At 41.6% G+C, this 25647-nt stretch overlaps 1 protein-coding gene across 1 annotated transcript in view; it reads right to left on the reverse strand.

Moving 5' to 3' along the window:
• adamts3 (ADAM metallopeptidase with thrombospondin type 1 motif, 3) overlaps positions 1-25647 on the reverse strand; it is a 135581-nt gene that overhangs the window by 40043 nt on the left and 69891 nt on the right. The window contains exons 6-10 of the mRNA XM_068720918.1: positions 23555-23638; positions 20768-20924; positions 12000-12105; positions 4477-4620; positions 2738-2870 (exon numbers count right to left, since the gene is read on the reverse strand). Of these exons, the coding sequence (XP_068577019.1) occupies positions 2738-2870; positions 4477-4620; positions 12000-12105; positions 20768-20924; positions 23555-23638 (624 nt within the window). The remainder of the gene's footprint in view (positions 1-2737; positions 2871-4476; positions 4621-11999; positions 12106-20767; positions 20925-23554; positions 23639-25647) is intronic.

Consider the following 25647-nt stretch of genomic DNA (forward strand, 5'->3'; position numbering starts at 1 on the left):
GAGCTGTGTGACTGCCAGCGTTTCCACTTGGGAAAACTCAATAGTAAGAGATCATTTCTGTAATAAAGTGATTTCCCACTGCTTTTTGGGGTTTTCTGGTGCTTAGCCTGCCTCAGCGAAGGGAACACAATGACCCTCCTTTATCAGGATACAGACATCGTGAATCTCTTATCATAACATTTTATTTATATGAAATCAATCAGCTGTCCAGCATTCCTATCTGGTCACAATGGAGCATTGTGGTAGTTCAGGCACAAAAGTAATTTAATATTCACATAATCATATATATCTTATCTCTAACACTAAAGTGTTTCATGAACAAATTGCTGTGGGATCTGTGGGCTTCAGGTAGAGTCTGAGTCAAGCTTGTTGATTGATCAATGTGTTCCAGACCATCACCTGTGCAGCGCCATGACGACAAAACTCAAATATTATCGAAACAAATGGTAAAATCTTCAAATCAACCACTGTTGTTCTTTTCATCTCTGTGTTTTCGTGGCTCCAAACCTCCCAGCAGGTAGTTGGTGGAAAGTAGGGATCTGAGGCAGGTTGCCGGTCCGTTACAGTGTGAACCAAAGGTTATCAGTCTGCAGTCAAGCCACTTCGTGGGAGGAAACTAAGACCCTGATTGATTGAGTGCGTATTGGCAGCCTGCGGAGGCTTTTTCTCATTGCTTCGCTTCACGTTTTTTCCACTTTATCACGTTTCCTGGACTAGCTCAACACTCAAATGAAATTTTGAATGTCTTTGCGTCTTTCTTTCATATTGTGGTATTATTGATATGGAAAACTTGGTAACAAACTGTTTGTTATTTACACATAAAGCACATGTAAAGCAGCATTAGCATTTATTTAGAGTCGGGGCCAACAGGCAAATTTAAAGATTACAATATCCACTCTCATTTTAGGTCTGTTATTGGTCTCTACCAACGCACCACAATGTGGAGAACAGCGGGTTTATCAGAGAAACAAGGCCACTGAGAGCGGTGACGTCAAACAATTAAGTCATGAGCCAGAAAAACAAAAGAATGAGCTGGAAGACTCTGAACTGCTCTGAGAAACGAACAACAACAGGGTCGGATGATCATTTGTTGATTGTCACAATGAAAGCAGCGCCTTCCACGTACAGCACAAGTAGCCGTTTGATTGTGAATATACAAAAAATGATTATTGCAGCTTTTGTAACATCGTAATACCTCCTCTGCTAATGATAATGACTCTACAGATTACAGCCTCGATTTAATCAAATCCTGAGATGCTGAAGAAAAGATGAGTCATTTCAAAAGTGAAGCAAACACTAAAGAGCCTTAAAAGTCCATTCTCTCTAATGGCCACCAGGGGGCGACTCCGCTGGTTGTATAGTAGTCTATGAGAAAATGACTCTACTTCTCTCTTGATTTATTACCTCAGTAAATATTAAACATGACTTAATTGTCTCAATTGCTAGTTTAAAGTCTTCTTCCATACAGCTTGTTTATTTACTAAACTAAGGTAAAATAGATGAGTATGTTTTAGGGCGGGGCTACCACGCCGTTGTCTGGGAGATGTCTGTGTGTTTTCGTCTTACAGTTTTAACCCTTTACCAGTGTGTCTTCAGTTCATGAAGTTTATTGTAACATTTCGTAGCCTCAAAACGTGTTAATTACTCTTGAGTGTGGTGAGACACCACTTATACTAAGAACCAAACACTTCCCTTCAGAGTTATTTGCAAAGAGCAAACTGGGACACAAAGTGAACTGGAAGATACAGCAGGACTTCATTAAACCTCAAACGGAGCCGGCTGACCTCCTGATTCTTTTATGTGTTGAAATCAAACGACGCGGCCGTGATCCCTTATGAGGCCAGAAACCCAAGAAATTTGAACCTTGAATTAAATTTAAGAGCTCAGTCATTGAGTGGAGATCTTAATCAGAATCCACTCATGGCTGCGCTCAGTCCTCACATATACACACATTCTCCTCTAAATACCTCGACGTAGGACGACTCATCCCCTGCAGGTTTTGAGTTTTCTTTTGACAGAAAGAGTTGTGTTGAGAGGGCACGATAATCTCTGATGGATCAACTCAAATCAATTTCACATCAGCTGCTGCGATTTCAAACTTTTTAAACTCACTTTTGCAGCTTGTGCTCCGTTTCCCGTTCATTTAAAGATCTCCTTCTACCACGTATTTGAATTTTCAACTGTTCAGCGTTAAACTAATCCTCATCTGAACATATTTTGACGAAAGAAATGCTTGAAGAAAAAAAGAGAGCAAATTATATATATATATATATATATATATATATATATTGGTTAATTATATTTTATTTTGCAGGGTGATAAATCCCGTTTTTTTTAAATATCTGTTAGATCATGTCTCTAATTAGCATCACTACCACGTAGCGAATGGAGACAAAAAGTTCTTATCATCCTGCCATCTGCAGAGAACTAGCAGCATAGCAGGTGTGACTGCGCTAAAGTGAGCAGATGTGCGTTAGAAGTGCTCACTAATGTAGCATCGGATCCTGCCTGTATGATTTTTTTTGCTGATATTTAAAAAGCCTGTAAGTTGGAAAGCTGCCGTCATCCTCTCCTGCAGTTGTTTCTGTCTCTGCTCTTCTTACATTTCCATTAGATCTGTGAGAGTGAATGGATCTTTTTCCTCTCTTCACTTTCACTTACAGAAACAGGGTTGTTTTTTTTCCGGGTACAGTAGCTATAGTGTCCACTAAATGGAAGCCCCGAGGGCTGTACTCACTGAGGTGCAGATCTTATAGCCCACACCGAAGTCGAATCGACACTGCTCATCCATCGAGTAGTTGATGCCGGGAAGTTCGGGGAGCTGTGGCCAGTCGTGTTTGAAGGGGTCGTCCAGGAGACAGTCGTACGTGCTGCGAGGGAGTGAAAGAAGAGGTGATGCTGGTCGTCAGACGCTGACGAGAGAATCGATATCCTGAAGAGGACGTGTGTCTAAATGTGGCTGCGGAGAGAACCAGGCGTTTACTCAAAATAACTTTACAATAGAGACAGACCTTTTTCACAAACTCCTCTGCTTTCAAAGTGTATTGGATCTTAATTGAGTCACACTAGTTGTTTCTCCTTTGACGTTTTTTTGGGATCAGCGTAAAACTGCAGTCTGCGAAAGTCAACTGGTTGCCCAGACGTTTCATAATAAAAGCCTTCCAGCAACTCAAAGGGCTTGTGGGCTTTGATTGAAGGACATCTGCAGGAGGAGTTGAGACAGTAATTCAAAATTGACAAAGCAAGAAGCGACTGGAGACTCAGAGCCGCACAGTGATGACTATGACAGGACTTCTGTTGTAGAGGTAATTCCACCTCCCTTAATGGGTTTTTACCTTCAATTAGGTGAGACTCCATCATCATTAAAGGCTTGGATTTGAGTATGTAGTGTGTCTTCCTACCTCGGCTTGCGTGGGCTTTGCGTTGCATCACACACTTTAATTTACCACCCAATCAACGAGCCGACAAAGCGAAGCCAAGTTATGAAAATAGAGAGCAGATGTAACGCACCTTGGCTCAACATTTCATTTCAGCGCCAAGGCATCCTGCACTCGCTGGTTCGAAAACGCACTCCTTTCAAAACTGAAAATCTGCAACAATATGTGTTATTTCTTCTTTTAATAAGAATTTTGCGCTTATATTTCAGTTTTTGGACGGATTAGGCTGCATGTGGGCAGGTGCTGAAAAGTGGCTCGGCTGGCTTTATTTCATTTGTATTTATTTCAAGGCAAGGGGGCACAGCTAAACCCCGCTCAGGGTAAGGCAAGTCGTATGTGCAAAATGATTGTACATACTTCATGTTGCCAATCTTTATCTTTCCCTCTCAGAAGAGACAAGTCGTTCACGTTCATCAGCCGCCATTATCATACTGCAGGAGCACTTTTCATACCACATATTGATTTCTCTCTGCAATGGCTCCACTTGGAATAGCCGGGAGCTGCTATAGAAAAAATAAAAATGCATGGCGATTGATTGCACATTGCTATTGTCGTCTCTATTGATTCACTGTCGGCCGTTTGGTGTCGACGCTCTGCTGATCTGCCCGTCAGAAATCGATTCTTGTGCAGCTGATGGAGCAAACCTTTTTGAACATGGCATGCTGCTGGTTTGACTTATTATTTCTATTATTATTTCAAATGCTGAACTGTATCCAACGATATCTACGCTTTCACCTTTTGTAATTTGTCCGTTGCATGGCTCAAGACCTTTTGTCTCAAGAATAGATCACACTCATTTTATTTCATTTTTTGTGAGCCTGCTTTTTAACCCTAATATAGAGAATAAAGATATTCTCTAAAAAAAATAATCATGGCAGCCCTTCTGCATGGTTCTCTATGTTTGGTGTATTTTTAAGCAGATTCAGATGAAATATGCCCTAATTCCTTCAACCTTCATTCATTTAGGCTGCTATGAGGTCAAGGATGGTCAACGACGGAACGGCGCTCCTGTTCTTTTGGATGACGTAACAAAACTCACTGGATGTATCTCTTCAGCTCCTGTCCGCTGCACATGGACCAGTGGTACCGGTGGAAGGCCGCCTGCACCAGAGGAGCCATCACGCTTCCCATCGCCGTTTCGTCCCCGCAGCGGTTGCCTTGGCCATCGTGCTCCATTCCCAACCTGTTCCAATAGAGAGACGGGCAGATATTTACAAAGCTGCGGGACGTCAAGACACCCCGATGCCCAAGAGGTTTTGAGCGAATAAGCAACTGAAACACCATGTTTCAGTGGCAAGAAAGATAATAATTATCAAAACAACTGCCTCTATAAGGCCTACATCAGTAAACGAGACCATCAGAGAGAAGATTGGCTATTTCTATGTAGTTATTCTTAAATGCTCGTCATCGGTGCCGATGCCAGCACCGGGTCGCTGCTTCACCGGTCTCGCTGGGAGCCCAACGCCGACACCACGCTGCTGGAGGACCAGGCCATACTGGAACCAGATAGAACCAGAACCGGGACTGAGCGTAGCAGAGTGTCAGACCCTGCTGCAGGAAAATGAGAGGGTCCACACATCCACTATCACACAGTCCTGTGGAACCCGGAACCAACTGATAACCACCTTTACTGCTGCCGTTGGAGTCGCACCACGCTTTCACTCCAGCCCAACTGAGCCAAACCAGAACAGACAGACAGGTTTGGAGAGAAAGCATCACATAAAAGGTTTGCGCAAATGTTGAGTGACTTGCAAAAAAAAAAATTTAAACCAGGAGATCTAATGCAAAATTCAAAACGCATGAATAAGCGAAAATGACATTCAGATATCTATTTGAGAAATAACTGTTTCTGCAAAACTTCTTTTGAACAGTTCAATGATGCAGAGCGTCTTAAGCTCTGAGCTGTTTGGATTATGAGGTGCAGGCCAGAAAGCGCTCTTCTATTCTTCCAATTCACTACAAACGCCGACTCAAGCAAGAACATTCTCACACCAAAAAACATCTCGCAACCAACGGGTTGACTCACAGTAAGATCACACATCTAACAGAGCTGTTGAGGGCTAAAACAGCAAAGAACATCCCTCTTCCTTCTCTTCTTTTAAAGTATTCCTTTGGACATGTGGAGGCTTTATTTGAGAGCACGCAGTGGACACAAGTCTCCAGCCGGAGTCGAACACGTGTCACGGTCGCAGGTTGTCATTTGTGATTGGTTGAAAATCTTAACCTAATGGGAGCCTGCCAGATAAAGATAAAATAATAATACATTCAAATTGTTTGACAAGTGTCCCAAGTAAGAAATGAAATTGTATGCTTAACATCACTTTAACATCATTCCAACAGCATGTCTAATGTCCTGGGTTTGTATTTCCACAGGAAGTTTCAGAGAGAGCTAGTTAGTGGACTTAGAGTTAGAGTCAAAAAACACTATTTCAAAAGGTCAAGAGAGAACTTTCATGCTTCAAAAATGTTGTTGTAAAACAGAATATATAGCCGAGATCAATACCGGCCAACTTTGGGATGAATGAACAGTTCCTCTGTGTTTCTTGATGTTCCACTCTGTTTTAAAGGAAAAAGTGCTTCACATAGATTTTAAAAGATAAAACCCACAGACGTGTTTTAAAGTGATTCTGAAGAAACTATGCTGCAAACTGTTATGATTTATGAGTACTGATATCTGCACTTGTTGGCTTTGGGTTTGAGAGAAGAAATCTTTACTGTTTTGAACAATAATTGGAACTTACACCACTTGTATGACAACTTACAAAGTCAATAATGAAACTGTTGTTAATACCAAACAACTTATATTTAAGTGCCTTGAATAGCGTCAAAGAATTGTGTTATGAAGAGGACGGACGGTGGACTCTTCTCTTTGGTGCGTTTGTACTGCATGTGGCTCTCTTGGGCTTCAGCAATCATTGTCCATCATTTGTCCTCAATATTATGTTCTGTCCAATAGCTGCCTCACCTGTCACACACGTCGCTATAATGTTGTGCATGTTTTGAGACAAATACTATCGAGTTTTGATCGAGATAAATAGCTTTTTCTTAACGTTGAAACACAACATTTTGGATTTTCGCCCAAAATTGTTCCCCAACTGTAAACACATGAGGAATCCTGGATGAACAGTCAAAGAAAGCTAAAACAACAACAAAAGGTTTGCATAGAAGCTGGTGTGTTCATTGTGCACTGATATACATTCCAGGGCTGTGCAATTAATCAAATATTAATTACGCTTTTGGCTTCCAACAATTAAGAAAACAACATAAAATAGCTTTTATTGTTCTGCTTTCTGTATCGCAATGGCACATTCATAAAGGCACCACACCCCTTTCCTTCACAGCGGTGCACTTTCACCCGGCTCAGTGGGGGAGGATCCCCTCAGAGGAAATCTCCTCGCCGCTGGCTCGCCCTTTGCCGGGCGCCTTTTCCTCCGTGGATGCGACCAGTTCTACGTTGGTCTTTAAAGAGCCCCTCGCCCGGAACTCGCAACTTGTTTTTTTGCATTTAACCCTAAGACGTAGGCTACAAAATGTTCTATCTACAGTAAATGCATGACATTTCCAAAGTCAATGAGAAATTAAAATAAGCATGCAGCACTAATAAAGGACATCCTGTACTGTCCTTGCTCTAAATGAAAGGTTGTGTGAAAAAACACACAGTCAATAATTACTTGTGTCAGCAGATGAGGCGTCGATACCGTATGTTCCAGTGTTATTTTTAGAAATGCACGAGATGTTGACGCACTTTAGCAGGTCTGGAATCAGCTCCTCCTAAATGTCTCTCCTCTTTACATGTGCAAAGAAAAATACACAAAAGCCCACTGGATTCAGTGAGTCAACTGTCACCGGCTAAATGTGCTCCACAGCAAAAAACTAAATGTGCTTTTTGGAGTTTAGAGACAATATTGCTTTGTGAACTTAAATGAGTTTGACATTAAAATAAAAACAACGTCTTAAATGCTAAAACCACAGCGTGAGTTGAACCATAGTGGTTTAGTTTGTAACATCATTTTAAACTTTTTGTTTGTGTTTCACTGTAATCCTTTCACTCAAGCCTTCTCGACATGTAGGAGCAGACAATCCCTCTCCATTTATATCATCAATGTTATCAACAATACTGATGCTTTAAGGTAAAGGACCAGCGAGTAGGATCTAGGGGGATTTAATGGCAGAAATATAATATGTTTCCGTCAACGTATAATCATCTGAAACCATAGGGTGTGGATCCTCTTCACTGAGTCAGCCAAACACTGGCCCTACAGAGAGCCTTTCACGTTTTTATGTCACCCGAAGGCCACCGTAGTTCATTGAAAAGCTTGGAAAGGGAGGACGGAGCGAAGGAGCAATCAGTTGGTTACAATCTGCAACCTCACAGCTGGATGCTACGGAATCCTACACACTGCTCCTTTAAGCAAAGGCAACAGAAAGTACTCATAAGGAAACAAGAAAAGTTTGAGTTAATATTTTAGTGCTTTTCTAAGTCAATGAGCGAGGTCGATTAAATTGCAGAAAATCATTGCAATAGTCTGTGTTCTGTTTTGTTACAGGAGAAATGAACCTAAGCTCGAGTCATCTTATAAAACTTGTTTGTATGATATCTTACAAAAAGTCATTGTTATTTTCCGTGTGTTTTCCTATGTGTGTTCAGAGACTTTTGCTTTCACATGGGACACAAACAGCGGTCACCTGGGTGAAAGTCCTGTGCTTGTTTGACCCATCCCCCCCCCCCCCGACAACCTCCCTACACAGATTTTGTCACTTTATACTATGTTGATTGACTGGCTCATGATTTAGGTGGATTACATACGAATGTACAGTATGATGTAGATTGTATGCAAATGACGTTGGATTCATCTTTGTGTGTAAGAGCAGCGTATGAGGACAGCCAGGGTTAAGTATGCTCGTAAGGAACCAGGTCGCACTACGTGTCTGAAGACCACGCCTGAAGACAAAGTGTTGCCGGGCGGAAAAGCAGATCCTCACAGCCTCCTCCCTGCTGCATCACACTAAGAAGCACAAACGCTCCGACAGCCTCTCCTCAAAAGCGTCCCTTGTGATGCACCGTTTGGTACGCGCAACAAGTTACGGAAGCAATCGTGCGAGGAATCAAAAAAAAAAAGAGAGATTGAAAATCAAAAACAAAATAACACAATGACACAAAATAATAGACTCAGTTTCAGGTCGTGTGGTTCATAATAAAACCCTCTGTGGCAAACATTACTTCCATCTGTCACTTTATCATGTCATCACTTACATATCGTGGTGACAGATTGTGTTTTTTATACAACACAAGGATCCGCTGTGCACCCTGACTCAACCCGGCTGTCAACACAGCGTGATGTGTGTGTGTGTGTGTGTGTGTGTGTGTGTGTGTGTCATTGAGCCTGGCACATCTTGTTCATGTTGTCCTCTTTGTCGGTTTTTTTTTCAGCACGTCTCCTCAATGTCACCCCGCATGTCCTCCTCGGTTTGCCGCTGATTGAGTCTCCCCGGACTCTTTGACAGCTACAAAGATCATCTAAGGAGGCCGATGAGCCTCTGTGGACCTCAACTTGTTAATGTAGTAGCATAGTAATTAGTCTCAAATATTATCAAGATGTACTGTAAGCGTGTTCCAAATGACCACATTTAAAAAAAAAAAACCTATATAGCGCTTTAAACATTTAAAAAAAAAAAAAAATAAATGTATATAAACCCACTGACAGTATTTAATTCTTTCACACCTGAGACATTTACTCTTCCTCTGATCTATAGTCACATAGATCTTGAAATTCAATAAGTTATCCTTTTTCATTTGTTATCGTCAGCTTTACCGGTTGTGCGATAACAACCATAAAAGCACTTTCAATTCAAATCATTAAATGCAGGATAACCACCGCTTCACCCGGCTTTATCTTAAACAAGATGCTGGAAGTATGAAAAAGCTCAAACTGGACCCGCACACCTAACTATATGCAGAGAACACTTTATTTTTAGCTTTCTGCCCCGATGAAGGTCCTTTAGACCCAAAGCTAGAAATAAAGAATTCAAATCATTAAGAAATAAATTATGTATGTTTATTCATATCCTTGCTTTGATCAGAAAAAAAAATCTCTTGGTATATATCTAGTTTTAATTATCGGTGCATATGTGTGAATTAGATTGACGCAGATTATATTGTTATTTAGCGTATTTACGGAAAACAACCAGAAATCCCTGGACCTCTTCTCTAAAGTCCCACAGACAGTAAAGTGGTTCACTGATACACTTATGATGCTCATTCTTTCTGAACAACATGGCTGTTGTAAGTAAATAAATATATATATATATATATATATATATACAGAGACTCCAAAAATACCAAATACTGTGAAAAGAACACTGATTACTGGGTAAGAATAACAAATTCAATCATATCTGTGATCAAAATCATCTGCAAATATACATTCCGGTACAATCTTCACTGGATCTTTTTTTCCTCATGCCTCCATTTATCATTATGTGTCAGCATTAAGGTTAACATTGAGGTTAATTATGAACCCACATGAAAATGTGAATTACCAACAAAGCTGTAATTTTATTCCATCCAAATAGGCAACGTGCATAGCGACAGAAAAAAAAAACACATTTTTCTCCCGTAATCAGGAAATTGTAATTATATATGAGAGCACTTTACGAGAAAGCTGCCATCGTTAAAAAAAGTTGAAATCATTAACCCCACCAACCTCCCACCAATCATCAGCAGGAAACTTAACAAAATCTCAGAAGAAGGCAGCGAGATTTAGAGAATCAGAGGCAGCGTAGAGCGGCTCTCATTGGAAGGTGGGTGGGAGAAGAAATCAATCAAACTACAGAAGATCACAGGCCGCGCAACTGTGACGAGAGGGCACTTCAACATTTCCACAAAAGAAATCCTCTCTTGCATTACACTCATTGGTTAAGCTTCCTCTTGTTTATGTGCCGTCTCAGGACAATACAGCCCACATTGTTTGTTCTCCAGGGAAAAGTCTTATTGGTGCCTGAAGATAAAAACCCCTCGGCTCACTCGCCCCCCAGGGTCAGACGCGGAGCAACAGCCGTGAAGTCGGAGGATTTGGTGTCTCAGCTGGTTGAGTCTGTGAAACAGCTGCTGCTGCTGCTGAAGGACGGCTTTTCTTTTCTCTACACCGCCGTCCTGCTCACCTTTCCAAGTCAATTCAATTCCAACGAGCTCAAAGGGAAAAGAGCGACAAACAAACGCTCGTGTTTGTCGTCCTGTCAGCTACGTTCTGCCACACAGACGCTGTTTGAATCTGCTGGAACATTTTATATGTTGAGATGTTGAAAGTTATGAGGCCCAATCACATTTAGTCATCTCGTTTTGCAGTCAATAATAACGTGTTTTTTAAAATGTATTGGTATTCGTTTTTTATGAAGGAAGAAAAAATGCTCCTTTACGTCTCAAAATATCAATACTAATATACTAATGTTATTAACAAAAAGAGTAATAATGACTCATTTTGGAGCTGTCCAGTTTTACAGACTTGGCAGTATTTGGGGAAAATGCATTCTAGGCCAAAGGGGATTTTTCTTTGTTGAAGTTCAGCAGTTCACCACAAGGACACTCCACACAGTTTCTTAATACACCAAAGACTCCATGCACAGTTCTACCCTGGCATATGTAATATATTACTTAGTGTACTATATGCAAATTGTAGCATTAATTATCTTAGTAATCCGTTTTTTTTGGTTTGCTTTTATGGGCTGCCTAGCAACATGACTCTAAACTTAGGCTGTATCACTGATTTACTACGACTTATATATAATAGACACGCATCTAGTAAATGTGACGATTGCTTTGTGGGACTGTTGGCAGAAAGTAGGACAGTGTGTACATTTCACACTGATAATGAGATATTGTTCTGTCATAATAAAATGGCGGCGAGTGAATTTTAGAGAACTATGGCAGCAAAGAGTGGTACAGCCTGTATTAATCCCTCCATGAGTAACCCATGATGTCCACCAAAGATGTCTTTTTTTTTCTGTCTCTTAGCTTTTACTGTGTCACATGAATGAGCAAGGCAAGTTTTACCTGCATGTTTTGCAAGATTCAGGGGTTGGCAGGCTTCAATGATTTCCCAAGCGTTTTTTTTTTCATTGTCTAGTGTCTCTTTGTGTGTGTGTGTGTGTGTGTGTGTGTGTGTGTGTGTGCGTGTAATTGTAAGAAACCCAGTGTTGTGATCTGTGCTGCTGATGAAATAGGTTGCAGGAAGTGTGGACTATGTGTGAGACGTATTCACGGGTGGAAAAAAGGGTGAAAATGATGACAAACAGCGGCCCAGAGCTTTTTGTGTGTGGACTTGTGCTATTCAATAGAGAGCCACATGTTCACTGTCGGAGTGCTGAAGGCCATGCTGCTGAAAGGTCCGCCACGTCAGTTAGCATAGAGATCAAAGAGGGACACAAAGCCCAGGGAAGACATCCACACTGAACATGTGAGGCCGTGGAGTTCTGCAGAAGGACATTGTTTTCGCTCACATCACAACACAGTGTCACCTTGGAAAGAGGAGTCAAGACAAAGAAGGACGTAAAATAAAAACCTACACGTGTCCGGTCTCGTGGGCCACGACGAAGGCCGAGGAGAAGCCGTCTTCGTGGTTGAGGGTGCAGCTCCGGACCGGGTGGCACATTCCTGTGACCGGAGCGTATCCTGAAGCACAGCAGGAGAGAGAATGAAGGTTATTGTAAAGAAATTCAAGTCAGAGTTGTTTTAAAAAAAAAACAAACAAACAATTCTGCGGATTAGTTGGTGCACTTTTCAGTGACATGTTGTCATCCTTGCATCTACACCAGAACGGGTGAATCTCTTTTCTTTGATTACTCTGTAGAAACATCTATTGTGTGAAGAGCGTGCGACTCTCCTGGGAGGCTGCAGTCTTAATTAAAACGTCCCGAAACCATTTGTCCTCTAATCAGCAGGTTTTGTGTTGGCAAAAAAGGGAAGCCAAAAGACCTGACTGAAATACAGGATGTGGAATGTTTGAAACGCAGACTTGTGGTTTTATAGTAGGAAGCAGAAGTTGGAAAGAGAATGAGAAAAAGGATCAAATATGGTGCAAAAGAGAGCAATATGAAATGAGACACAGATTGAATGCTGACAAGCTTTTTTTTCCATTAAAGCCAGTAATGAATGAGGTAAATTTATTCTCTCTGGTTTCATCAAAGACTACCTTCCCCTCTGAATATAATGTGAATGCACAAATATTAGAGTATTCCTCTCAATTTCATTAAAATCTAATTTGGTGGGCGGCTCTAGCAGGTTGGGTCAATACGGTGGGATTACAATGATATTGAACAAGACGGAGAGGAATCAACTCTTATCTCAGGATCAGGATCAGGATCAGAGATAAACAAAGGCTCCGGGCAAACATGTCCTTGTACAAATGTGAGGTGTGAATGCAACGTCTGCAACTCGTACCGCCCAGACCAGAAAAATCCGGAGGCTTTAAAGTGGCAATCCTTAGTGAATCACAATTTCTACTTGAGTGAAAACAAAGGCATCGTGCTTAAAGTTTAGCTGTCTGGAGCTCAGGGTTGTGTCTGAAATTCCATGCTGCAGCATTTCTCTCTCTCTCTGTGAATGTAGCCTTAGTTTGTAAAACTGCAAATATATAAATATTTCAGTGGGCCATAGGGCAACCATTGTGTTGATTCCTTCGGTAATAGATTCTCAGACATTTATTTCAAAGAAAATCTCTGAGATTGCCACTTTAAATGAGACAACAAACACCTCATGAACCTGCAGCCAGCATGAGGATTTTAATCTAATATCTATTATCAGGGAGAAAAACTGCCTCTGCCTGTTCTCAATAAGAATATACAGCTCTTCCTTCTTTTTGTAGATGCACAGTATGTTGCCAGATATATATATAAAGGAAAACAAGTTGATCTTGGGGAAGATGAATTCATAAAAAAAAAAAAGACAATAAACGGAGATACTAAAGCATAGATTTCATCAGTACCACGTGGATTTGAACTCCCGTTTGTGGTAACTCGTAGGCGACTTCTCAATTTCAAACCGTCTGCTGTTTCAGCACCACGGACAGCACCAGAGATGTATCAATACGCAGCACGGCTACTGAAACGTGCTGCTGGAATCACAATCTGCGCCCACAGAAGGCTACTGGCATTTCAGAGCCGTGGTCGGGGCCATAGATGATGACACACCTCAATCAGATGAATCCTCAACGAGTCAGGCGGACTAGACGAATATATTCAACTAAGTGGATAGAAGGTGAAAAATGGGGGATGAGTTTTGGTCATTTTGGATAGCATCCCCCCCCCTCATATCGCCTTCTGTTGGTAGCGACCGTGCAGCTAACATTAGCAGATTAATAGAGTAATTAACGTGTACAAGCAGACTTACTGAAGGCTTAGCAAATGCAGGATCACAACCTTGACAAAAGCGCCAATGTAATGCAGCGGGAATAGGTTTTTGTTTGTTGTACTTTCTGATGGATGAGATTTGCTATTTAGGGAACTGGCATTTCCATTCCATCGTTACCATCAACGGTTTCCATCAACCTCTTATTGCCTGTTCACTGTCCGTGGGGCTGAATTCTGGTCAATTGCTTTGTTTGTATCCGCCTGTGGAAATGATTCAATCTCAAAACATGTCACACTCAAACAGAGAGGCTTAATGGCACCTTTTTTTTTACAGCGTGGCTCCGGGCTTATCACAATTTAACAATGGCTCAAGGGAGGACTGCAGGGTTGTGATTGTAAGATGCTGGGAGTGACTGTTGGCTAGCTGTGGATGTGTCGTCGTCCCCCCCCCCCCCCCCCCCCCCTTCAGACAGCGTTGAAATAATTCCTCCTTTGATTAGCGGAGTCCTACGGGAAGCCATGAAGCCAATCATGTCTTTATGTCCTTCGTGACCGAGGCTGCTCGATGTGGGAATCGTCATATTTGATTGATTTTCAAGCAGGCGGCAGCTATTGGCTCATTCCTCCCAATAGGTTTCAGCTTGAAACTGATTTGACAGAGTAGCCGGAGTGTATATCATTGAATCACCTCGTATTCACACAACTACAACACAAATGGCCTGAAAATAAATAGAACAGTTCAATTCAACACTGTATTTTTCTCGTCACTGTTGGGGCACATTTGTTGGCTCGCTGTGGGCGGAGATTACAAGCACACTTCTCTCCGGTGTCTTGAACTTTACTGGTAAAAAGAAGGAGAAGGAACTTCACAAGATTAGTTTTTTTTTGCACAGCTATATAAGAAAGACAGCGGGGTGGAAGAAAGAAAAGTTTAGTAAGTGTTGTCAATTCTTTACTCCTAAAACCAAAGTTCAGTTGAATCCCAAACAGTACAATAAAAAGGTCCGGCACAAAAGCAGCGTTCTGCCTTTTTTTTGTTGCTGCTGCACAAACAAACACAGCATGTGATGAAGTAGAATAACTTTCAGCCCATCAGGGAGACTTTATAGTCTGGGTCAATACCTCTGAATCACTGACCACATCTCAGACAAAGATTTTTTTTAAAAAGGTCTGTTCAGTTGGATTCTTAATATTACGACTGTAGAAACTTCTATATGGATTCAGAGGCTCAATGAAGAGATACAATGGTCCCCAAGAATAGTAGTTATATACTGTATTTAACACACAGTACTTTGTACCCCTTTGGTATTTAAGAAAGCTACTGCAATTACTGAACCTTTAAAGGTAAGTATGGAAACTCAAAGTATATATATATATATATATATATATATATATATATATATATATATATATATATATATATTCTAATAATAATATATATATATATATATTATAATAATAATATATATATATATATTATAATATATTATAATAATAATATATATATATTATTATAATATATATATATATATATATTATAATAATATATATATATATATATATATATATATATATATATATATTACATTACAGTCATTTAGCAGACACTTTTATCCAAAGCGACTTACAATTCAGTATCTACCGTAGGCACAGCTACGGGAGCAAATTTGGGGTTAAGTGTCTTGCTCAAGGACACATTGACACGAGACTAGCGGAGCAGGAGCCGGGGATCGAACCTCTGACCCTCTGATTGAAAGGGAGCCCTGCTCTCCACTTAGCCACGGTCACCAATATTAAAAGCGCCCACCCTCCAGTTTCCCCCTCAGGTTAACGCTGTTTGCACCGTCAGCGCTGTTTACACCGTTAGCAGCTAGCCGCCGATTCAGCCGCCTCCATGTTGAGAGCCATGTGGAGGCAATGCATATGCTCTTAAATTCCGTATTGAGCACCTTTTAACTAACAAATAAATAAGATATTATGAACTAGATAATGAAATAAATAATCACAAAAACAAAAAAAGTTATGTGACCGTCTGTCAGCTCATTTAGACCAAAGCAACAGCCGCTCACATAAATGACAATATTTCACAATATTGAGTTTTAAAAACGTTTTTGTTTTAATTGTTGGTAATATTGTATATTTTATGTGTGCATTTATTCATGATCATTTCTTTAAAATTTGATATTGCATACATTGAACTTCCATAAAAAACACAGCTTTTTATGAATGTCCATCTACATGCCTCTGCCTATACTCTATGAATGTTAGCATCTTTGCCAATTTCATGTGTACTGCACATCCCATCTGTTCGACAGGAGAGCACCTTTTGAATTCAGAGCATGTGTTAACATGGCTTAACTGTAATACAGTGCATCCAAATGAGTCATTTCAACAAGCAGGCTTCATTGCCGTGACATACCGTACAGACTATTCAGAACAGTGGAGCACTAGACAGTAATGACTGCAGTCAATAATGGTTGAATGGTTTTAAACCTGTATGTTAAATGTGTTTATGCAGCATTCAACTCAGTTCAATCACAGAGCATCCCTGAAGGCGAGCAGCCCACTAAAATATAGTGTCTGCCTGCTTTTATTAAAATCAGGAGTCACCTGCTGATCTTCTACAGCAGCTGTCACCGATGCTTCAAATCTCAGTGTGTAATAGATGCAGTGCTTGTCTCACATCAAATTAAAACACACACACACACACACACACACACACACACACACACACACACACACACACACACACACACACACACACACCTTTCTTCTATCTGTGCCAGGCCTAGTGGGATGGAAAAAAAAATGGATCCCTCCTTTCTTAAAGGTGCAAGATCAGAGATTGGGAGTTTTTGGATTGCCTCTCGACGGCTCTCTCAACATGGTGTGACACAGTGAGCCGTCCGCTCATGGCTAACGGTGCAAACGGCGATAACGGTGCATGGGGCGCGCTCACGTGCACTAACATGTAAGTGAAAGCCCTGATAACAACGCACACAGAGGGAGACGCTCTGGTAGACACGACTCCACTATATCGTCACAAAGATAATAGGTGTTTGCTGCTATAGCAACGCTATGATTGTTAAGACAGCTCCTTTAACACAGTCATTTACATGAAAGTGAAAAGGAAAAAGATGAGAGGTTTTGTCTGTATATGTAAAGGATACTACCACATTAAGCCACTTATGGTATGTAGGCATACGCTGAATAATAATGACGTATGTAGCGTTGGCTTGAGTCCCTGAAACGGTCCAGTGTGTTACTCTGGGGATCAAATCAAAGCCCTCAGCTTGGAGGTAACTGTGAGTCAATGTCTCTGCTAGCCTTCAGTCGGTTGGTAAAAGAACGTTTCGGAGAGATTGGATCATCAACATGATGAGCAGGGACGGGCAATATGTATAAAATCTGTCATCACAGTTAGAGGTGTGTCGGTATTGACGAAAACCGTGATATTTAAAAATGAAATATTGATCATGTTAATAATACACATATGATGATATTGTGAAAATAATCCAGCGACCTCTTAAATCATTTTATATATTCAGTTGTGGTCACAGACTCTGCCCCTCTTGACACTCGTACTTTGAGTGTAATTCTTTCAGCCGCAATAAAACAAAGTTAAAGATGAACTTGACTGACAGCATTATTATTATCTTTTAAAATGCTGATACAGAGATCACAATAATAGTGTTACCCTGAATTATTTTGGTGAAGATTATTACATAGTGAGAATCCAATATTGTGACAGCCCAGTTTATTTTATTTTATATTGCAATAAAAAGGAAAAACAGGTCATAGATATAAAAAAAACAGATATGAAAGTGTGTTTTTCCAGTAAAATAAACAGCACTCGATCCAATATTGCCATAACAATGTCTTACCGATTCCCAGCATTGTCCCGCTCTCAGTTATATTAAAGGGATAGCTCCATTGGTATCAATGTTACCAGCTTTCTCCACTGGATAAAAGCCTAATACAGATCTACTCCATGTCTACAAGGTGAAACAGGAGGGGTCCAGCACACGAACAAGTGGAATGCTCCATCCATGGACCTCCATCCATAGAAACAACACGGTTCAACCTGCAGCTCAAATCCCCACAGAGTGAGCGGAAGTTTGTCACACACACCTGTTGGTAGCTGGTTCGGCCACAGTATTTATTCTCACAACAACGAATCTTTTCTCCAGCGCTACCCGTGCTGTGACAGAATCTACAGACCAGAAAATAATGACTCCCCGGAGTGTGAGGCTGCACGGCCACATCGAGATTGGTTCGTGCTTCCTACATGGCCAGATGTGCGAGAGGTGGTCTGTCCCTTGACAACCACGTGTCTCTGAGAGTCGGCTGTGCTGTAGCGGCAATGGAGGACAAAATCAGCTTCAAAATGAAATGAGTTTTCAACTACCAGGTCCAATCCTGGACGACGCAGGTTCACTGCCTCACAGTTCAGGCAGAGCGTGACAATCGCATAACGGGTCACGGGTCACTTTATCCTCGGCTGCATCGCACTGACTGAACGTTGACGCGATCTCCACTTCATGCCTGAGCGAGCTGAAGGTGTGGAATCACGTGTATTGTATTTTTCTTTGGTTCAAAACATATTGTTTTTTGTTCACACTAGCCAATTAAAAGGGATCCGTACTCTGTGAACGGAGTGTCGTGAACTCACAGGTGGCAAAGTTTTAATAACCTGTCATCTGACAACTTTAGTGACTCTGGCAGCTGCTATTTTGATGACCGCGGCGTCAAATTTTAACGCCATTTGCAAACAACACCTGAGGTGTAAGTGACTAAAAAGGTGGGACTCATTAAAAGTAATGAGCTGGTTGGACGGGACGTCGGTGTCTTAAACAAGTTTAAGGTAAAGTGATGTAAGTTGAGGTAAGTTTAAGGCTGCTCGCTGTGGGAATCGTCATAGTCGATTGATTTTAAACCAGGCAGCAGCTATTGGCTCGTTCCTCCCAATATATTCCAATTTGAAACTGATGAAACACAGTAAAAAGAGGAGATATTATTCAAATCCCCCTTGTATTCATAAACAATACAAAACAATAGAATTTACGTGGCAATAAAAAGAACAATATGTTTTACTCTCCACTGTTGGGGAATAACTGCTCCTGTGTCTGTACTGGGAAAAATGAGAAGGAGCTTCAAAAGATTTGTTTTTTGCTCAGAAATAACAGAAAAACAGCAGGATGGAAGACAGAATATTTTATTATTATTATATTATTATTATTATTATTTCCAAAAGCATTGTGCCGGACCTTTTCATTGTTCTGTTTGAGACTCAACTTAACTTTGATTTTAAGAGTAAACAATTGACAACACTTACTAAAATATTCTGTCTTCCGACCCGCTGTTTTTCTGTCATTTCTGAGCAAAAACCAAATCTTTTGAAGCTCCTTCTCATTTTTCCCAGTACAGACACAGGAGCAGTTATTCCCCAACAGTGGAGAGTAAAACATATTGTTCTATTTATTGCCACCTAAATTCTATTGCTTTGAGTGAGTGACATTAAAACGGCAAAAAAAAGGAAGGAATAAGCAGATTAGCCAAAGCCAAAGCAAACAACTTGCTACCAACTGAAAATAATAATTATTGGTGTTCAAAGAGGCAAATGGAGAAAAAAAAAAGTCAGAGAGCAAGTCGAACGGCCCTTAAATAGCATCGATTGTGGACAGTTAGTTGCTCTCATTGTTTCAGGTTGGCTGCTGCGGAGGAAATAAGAAGTCTGAATTGCCCTGAGCCTCCAGACTTTCCAGGTCTGCACTCACAAGAATACAAATTAAGGAAAGGTGTCAACTATGAAGCCCGAAGAAGCTTTGGATTGTTACCCTTTGGGAGCTCGGTCGTGCTGTTTGCGCTTGATAATGGTATAAAGAAGCTTTGTGATTGGTCGGGGCTCTTTTCAGACAGAAGCCCTGTGACTTTACCCTGAAACGCTCACTGCGTTTGAAATGTAATCGCACAGAATCTGGACAGACTTCACTAATGAGAGCCGTGCGATATCGTTGGGGTTCAGACACTGAGCCTCCCAAACATTGTACATTATGCTGCAACCAAAATAAATCCTTACCACGAGATGGATACCCCCCCCCCCCATACTTTATCTGTTAATGAATGGAGCTCTTCCTTCCATAACATATTGGTAGAACTGTCGATGACATGTGTAAAACAATGCTGACAGAGGTCATCAAAAGAGCTGCTCATCTCGTGAGAAGTCAAAATATGACCCTGTGTATATTTTGATACGTAAAGGTGAGTATGATTGGGTACGAACCTAGCTTAGTGTACTATTATGATATACCATAATACTCTGTGTGTGAATACATGACCTATGATTGCAAACAAGAAACTAAACCTGTAATAGTTAATCCTGGACCGTGCTCGTGCCCGACACCCACTGCTACCATTATTATTAAGAGGGCTGACCGTGGCTAGGTGGAGAGCAGCGCTGTCTTTCAATCAGAGGGTCAGAGGTTCGATCCCCGGCTCCTCCTCCACTAGTCTCGTGTCAATGTGTCCTTGAGCAAGACACTTAACCCCAAAAATTGCTCCCGTAGCTTTGCCTACGGTATATAGATAGATACTGAATTGTAAGTAGCTTTGGATAAAAGCGTCTGCTAAATGACTGTAATGTATTATTATTAGTCACATTTCTATTACTATTACTGCTACCATTGATGCTCTTATTATCATTATTATTGTATTATATCCACTGCTGCTGTTTTTATCATCATCATTTTTCCATCATTATTCCTCTTACTCTTCGCATTATATGAATAATTTATGTCACATGCATTGAATGTGTTGCATTAATGTCAGATATAACCAAAGAAGAGGTTGCACATCCCCAAAGACAGGCCGCTCTCACCGCTGTGCATCATGTCGGATAACTTCCCGTGACTGCAGGTCAGAAGTTCTGCAAGGCAGCCACGCATTCTCAATTGAATGCCAGCGTGTGTCCTCTGCGGGAGCCTTACCCTGCATCCCCGTTGGGCCGAAGCCTTGGCGAGTCAGGAAAATGGCGTGGTCGTGGTGCTCGGCGTGCTCGAGGTCGCCCTTCTGCTGCACGAAGGCCCAGCGGCACACATTCTCCAGGCTCCGCGAAGGGTTCCCCCTTTCGATGAGGCTGATGGACTGACAGGATGGAGAGAGAAAGAGATAGAGAGAGAGAGAGAGAGAGAGAGAGAGAGAGAGAGAGAGAGAGAGAGAGAGAGAGAGCAGTGTAAATGAACATGTTAGTATTCTGTCAGCAGACCATAAAATTGCATAGATTGTTAATCCTCTCAGGTGTGAGGAGCATTCTGTGCAGACACAGACTGAACATGGGGACTCTTGTTAACTGAAGCTTCCCCTTGTGTTTTCCCAGCGCGTCCCTCACCCTCTGTGTCTTCTGTCTGTATGTGGCGTGCACTGTCCCGGCTCATTCGCCTCGCCCGTCCAGATCTGAACATCTGACCTTCCGTCCACTCATCAACCCCACGGTAAATCTACCTTACTTGCTGTAAGATGCAAGTCGATGTCAGACCTGTTTATACTTTCATAAAGCCTGTAGGTGAAATACACCCAGCTGGGACGCAGCGTGGAAATCAATCAGATTAACTTGTGTACTTTATAAGCCGCCTACTTGGTCAACAAAGCAGTTATTTGACAGTAACGTAAATGAGTAAGTCTCGCTAATATGTAACAAACGTGAAGCTCTAAATACTTGAACTTGGGCACTATATAAATAGAAATATGTAAAGTTGGCACGAAGCACACAGTGGTGCCTTCCCTTTGTTATATTTGAGTTGGGTCTTAATAGAAAAAGGCAGCCACATATATCCGATCCCATTTCAGATGCGTTAAGGTTTTATTATTGGGAAGCCTTTATTGCGCTCGGCTGGCTTGTACTCAGCTTGAGTAGCTCTGTTATATTCACGTTGCCAGACAAGAATTATATATTTCTTCATTATTTTCATCAGTTTCTGTCGAGACCAAAATAAACGTTCCAGCAAACCGCTCCATCGCAATCTCCCAAAAAACGCCGTAACATTCGATGTCTGCTCCTGTAGTTGCAGAGTTGACGGTCAAGCGTGATCTGTATGAAGTGGTGCTGCACCGTTGTGTTGAGAGACTTTAAAATAAAACGTGATCTATGGGAGCCTACGGATGTTGTATCACAAGTTACTCTGAGGGATTTCCCACAGTTCACAGTCATCTCCACGCTGCGTTCCAGCTGAGTAATTCAGATTCAGAATATCGGAGTAATAACGACATATGATACAAATATAAGACAAGAGCATTTTGTGAAGGATGTATTGGCGTGATTATCAGGAATCGAACACCGAACACAAAGCGATCAAAATGACTTCCTGGTTAGTCGACAATGGGTCCTGAGAGGCCGCTCCTTCAACACATCCGCCCCATCCCCCCCCCCCCCACACCCACCGTCAGTTCCCAGTTAATAAACCGTCCTCATCGCTTCCCTGTCCTCTTGGCGGTGTCCTGCGTTTGGGTCGCAGAGACAACGTGAGGTTGAAATAACCACTTCTCACAAACACCACGCATGGAAAACAAAACGCTGTGTGCCGGTATTTGTTATTACTGCGATGTTGCGCAAGAAAGACGGCAGATTATTAATAGCAGGCGTGAGACTTTGGAAGCATCAGAGCGTTTTAAAAAAAAAAGATGAAAAAAAGGACTTTGAGCCACGAAAACAGACGACTGTTTGCTCTGGAGATGAATTGGTTCTGTTTGTTTACTCCTTGGAAGGAAACTGTGAACATTAATCCCACTGGAAATATTTGTGACTTTCGTTTTTCCCCTCTAGTGTACCGAAACAGCCAGCGATGACGGGTAAATGCTTCACCTCTGGGTGAGAGCTTTTGTGCTGACTTACTGCAGCAACTCCTCATTTTACCCATACATAATACATTTCTCTTTGCCAGGGCTTCTGGAGCATTTGGGCCAATGTTTAGGGTGACTTGTGCTGATCTACACTTTTATAATCCTAAATGGTGCCGAAATGATACATCGATTAATCGAACAACAGAAAATGAGCGCGTGTCTGTTCTTCACTAGGAATCAGTGTTGTGCATGTGAACATCATCGCATTCTTGGTGAACTGAATAAATCAGTTTGCAAACTCAATAATAATGACACAGAGAGAATAAAGCACACAGAGTTCTTATTGGTGTCTGCGAGCACGTCCTCTGATTGTTGTTGAAGGTTTAGGAGCAAAGCCTTGTTTAAAATGTGAACTCACGCATCTAGAAGAGTCACTGTGTTGTTCTTCCGATAGGGACGCTATTATTCTTCTACTGGAGATTCTTTCTGGCATTTCTATTTTCCCTTTTAGTTTTCTAGTCACTGTCAAAAAGTTATTACTGACGTCTTATGTCCAACTCTGTCTTTCCATATTGCATCCTGTTGCTGCTTTGTAACCCTTTGTTAGGAGCTGTTGTGTCTTTATCAATACTGCATTATAACTGAACAGTAAAAGGCTTTTACTTTTGTTTGAAGTGCGTTTACCGGCTCTATACTGCAGCAGCCGTGTACCGACATGCATGGTGAAGGGCAAAGGACCTCCGGCTCTGGGGAAATGTGATGGCAATTCCTTTTTCCATTTTCTGGTTTAAATGATTTGTAGATTAATGCATGATGAAAAGAATTGCTGCAGCCCTGTAAAAGGGTGGAGGAGCATCTTTCTCTCGCTCAGCCACAGAACGGTCTTGTCCCACACACCAATCGTCTCTCACCGGAGGAGGCTAATTTGTGAAACTCACCTTGGCGTAGCCCAGCATGATCATCCTCACCAGGACCACGTTGATGTGGACTCCCAGCGACTCGTCGTGGTAAATCTCGTTCACCTGAGAAGCAGAAGAAGATAAAGATGAATCACTCAAGGTCAGCGGCTCGCACAAACAGCATTTATTTTTAGGCATCTGCGTCATTGACAAGTTGCGCCCCCCCCCCCCATCTCGATAATTCTGGGCTTCTACTTTCCTCTCATCAGAGGAAGTGAGCAAGAAAAGAAACAACCCATTCTTAAGAAATCACTCCATGAATGACTGTAATCAGAGGTCTGTGTAACCGCTAATTTGTGGCTTCCTGAAGGAGCCTCCTCACATTACACCAGTAAAAGGAAAACAAGAGGAGAAGTTTTAGTTAGCATCTAAAAAGAAGGAGCTTTTGGTTTGATATGCATACGTTAGAGCTGTGACCCTGCTATAACCCACAGAGTCTCGACACGAGAGAGATTATGACCGTAACCTCTCCAGATATTGGCAACCGCAACTCAGGGGGGAGAGATAAAGTGGAGCAATGTCCTCGCCACGGCAGGCAACTCACATCTATCAAATAAAGGCAAGACTTTAACTATCAGCTATCAAAGTCCTTCCACTGACGCTGGACAGTTTCTCAGTGGTTGCACAATGAGTGGCAACATACAGATAACGTAAATAAAGAGCCGAATAATGAAATCAATACATCACTGCAGTGATTTGAAAAGAAATCTGCTCGCTGCTGGTGTATGTTCCACATAATTGCCAACAATACACCGTTTCTCACAGCAAGAAGCCGTGAAAAAGGACATTATAGTTGAATTTGTATCTTTCCCACGGCCCTCATCACACGTAACAAACGCTCCCCTCAGAACAAGGCAACCAAATTCAAGCTTACGATTGTGATATTTCACCAAAAACACTTTTATTCCATTTTTTTTCAGATCCTGTAAACATTTTTTTTTTATTCTTGGCTCTTCAGCACAACTGGGAAGATGTGATGGACTCAGCTGAGACAAACGGTCATGTGACAAAAATGCTGAGCATCAGTTTGAGGTCTCTCTACTTTTAGCCATGATTGTTTTCTTTCCATAAAAACGCAGGACTTTTATATTGTAGTCAAAAAAACGAGGCCACAGAATGTAAAATGTGACAGGTGCAAAAAAATCCAAAAAAAAACCGCCCCGAGTTTAAAGGGTTAATGAGAGACGGGAGTCTGGACTCTGTTCTAGGCAACCACTGTCAGAGACGTGACTTTTGAACGGCAGCGAAAAATCAATGAGGTAACAGTCAAATGTCGATATTCAAATCATGCATAAAAGTATGCTGGTGATTATGGCACGAAGCATTCCTGCTCAACTGAAAATAAAAGCGAACCCGACTCGATTTAAGCCCGGGGGAGTTCTGAAAAAAAGTCAAAGATTTAGACACAGGATCAAAGCTCTTGTGCGCGTGTGTGTGTGTGTGTGTGTGTGTGTGTGTGTGTGTGTGTGTGTGTGTGTGCGCGTGCAGATGCATTGCCATGTCAGGAATTATCTAAGGTGTTTGTGACAAATATAAACAACAAGAGAAGATACGTTTCATGGGCATGGTTAGAATATATTATTATTTAAAATGAGGAGCGGGGAGAGAAAGAAGGAAGCGTGTTTAGTATCCAGACCGTTGTTGAGGTAATGTAAAGAGACAGTCACCTCGTTTTCTCGACACCATTATCTTCCACAGACCTATTGTGAGGATTTAATCAGCCAGAGGGATCAAATTTCCCTTTGACGGATCAGCGTCGCTCAGTGTGTCGGCGGGTGTCTGCGACATATCGACTGCACTGGTGGATTCTCGGTTTAAATGACTCCATGTTCCTTGATTGACCTCGAGATGCTCAGCACATGAGCCCGTCTCCCAATTTTCTTTCATTTTTTTCACTGAACCTTGTTATGAAATTCACACAGAAAGAAATATCCAAATGCATTTCGATTAAACTGCCATGACGAGAATGATATTATAATGTATTGTATCAGGAGGAATGATGAGGATTCTGCTGGGAGAACAAACTTAAACACGCTCATGAACGCTCATCTAAGCAGAGAAATCTCATCTGC

This window comes from Cebidichthys violaceus, unplaced genomic scaffold (genome assembly GCF_023349555.1).
Source record: "Cebidichthys violaceus isolate CVI_PGR_0920_01 unplaced genomic scaffold, fCebVio1.0.p SCAF_26, whole genome shotgun sequence".
NCBI lineage: Eukaryota > Metazoa > Chordata > Actinopteri > Perciformes > Stichaeidae > Cebidichthys > Cebidichthys violaceus.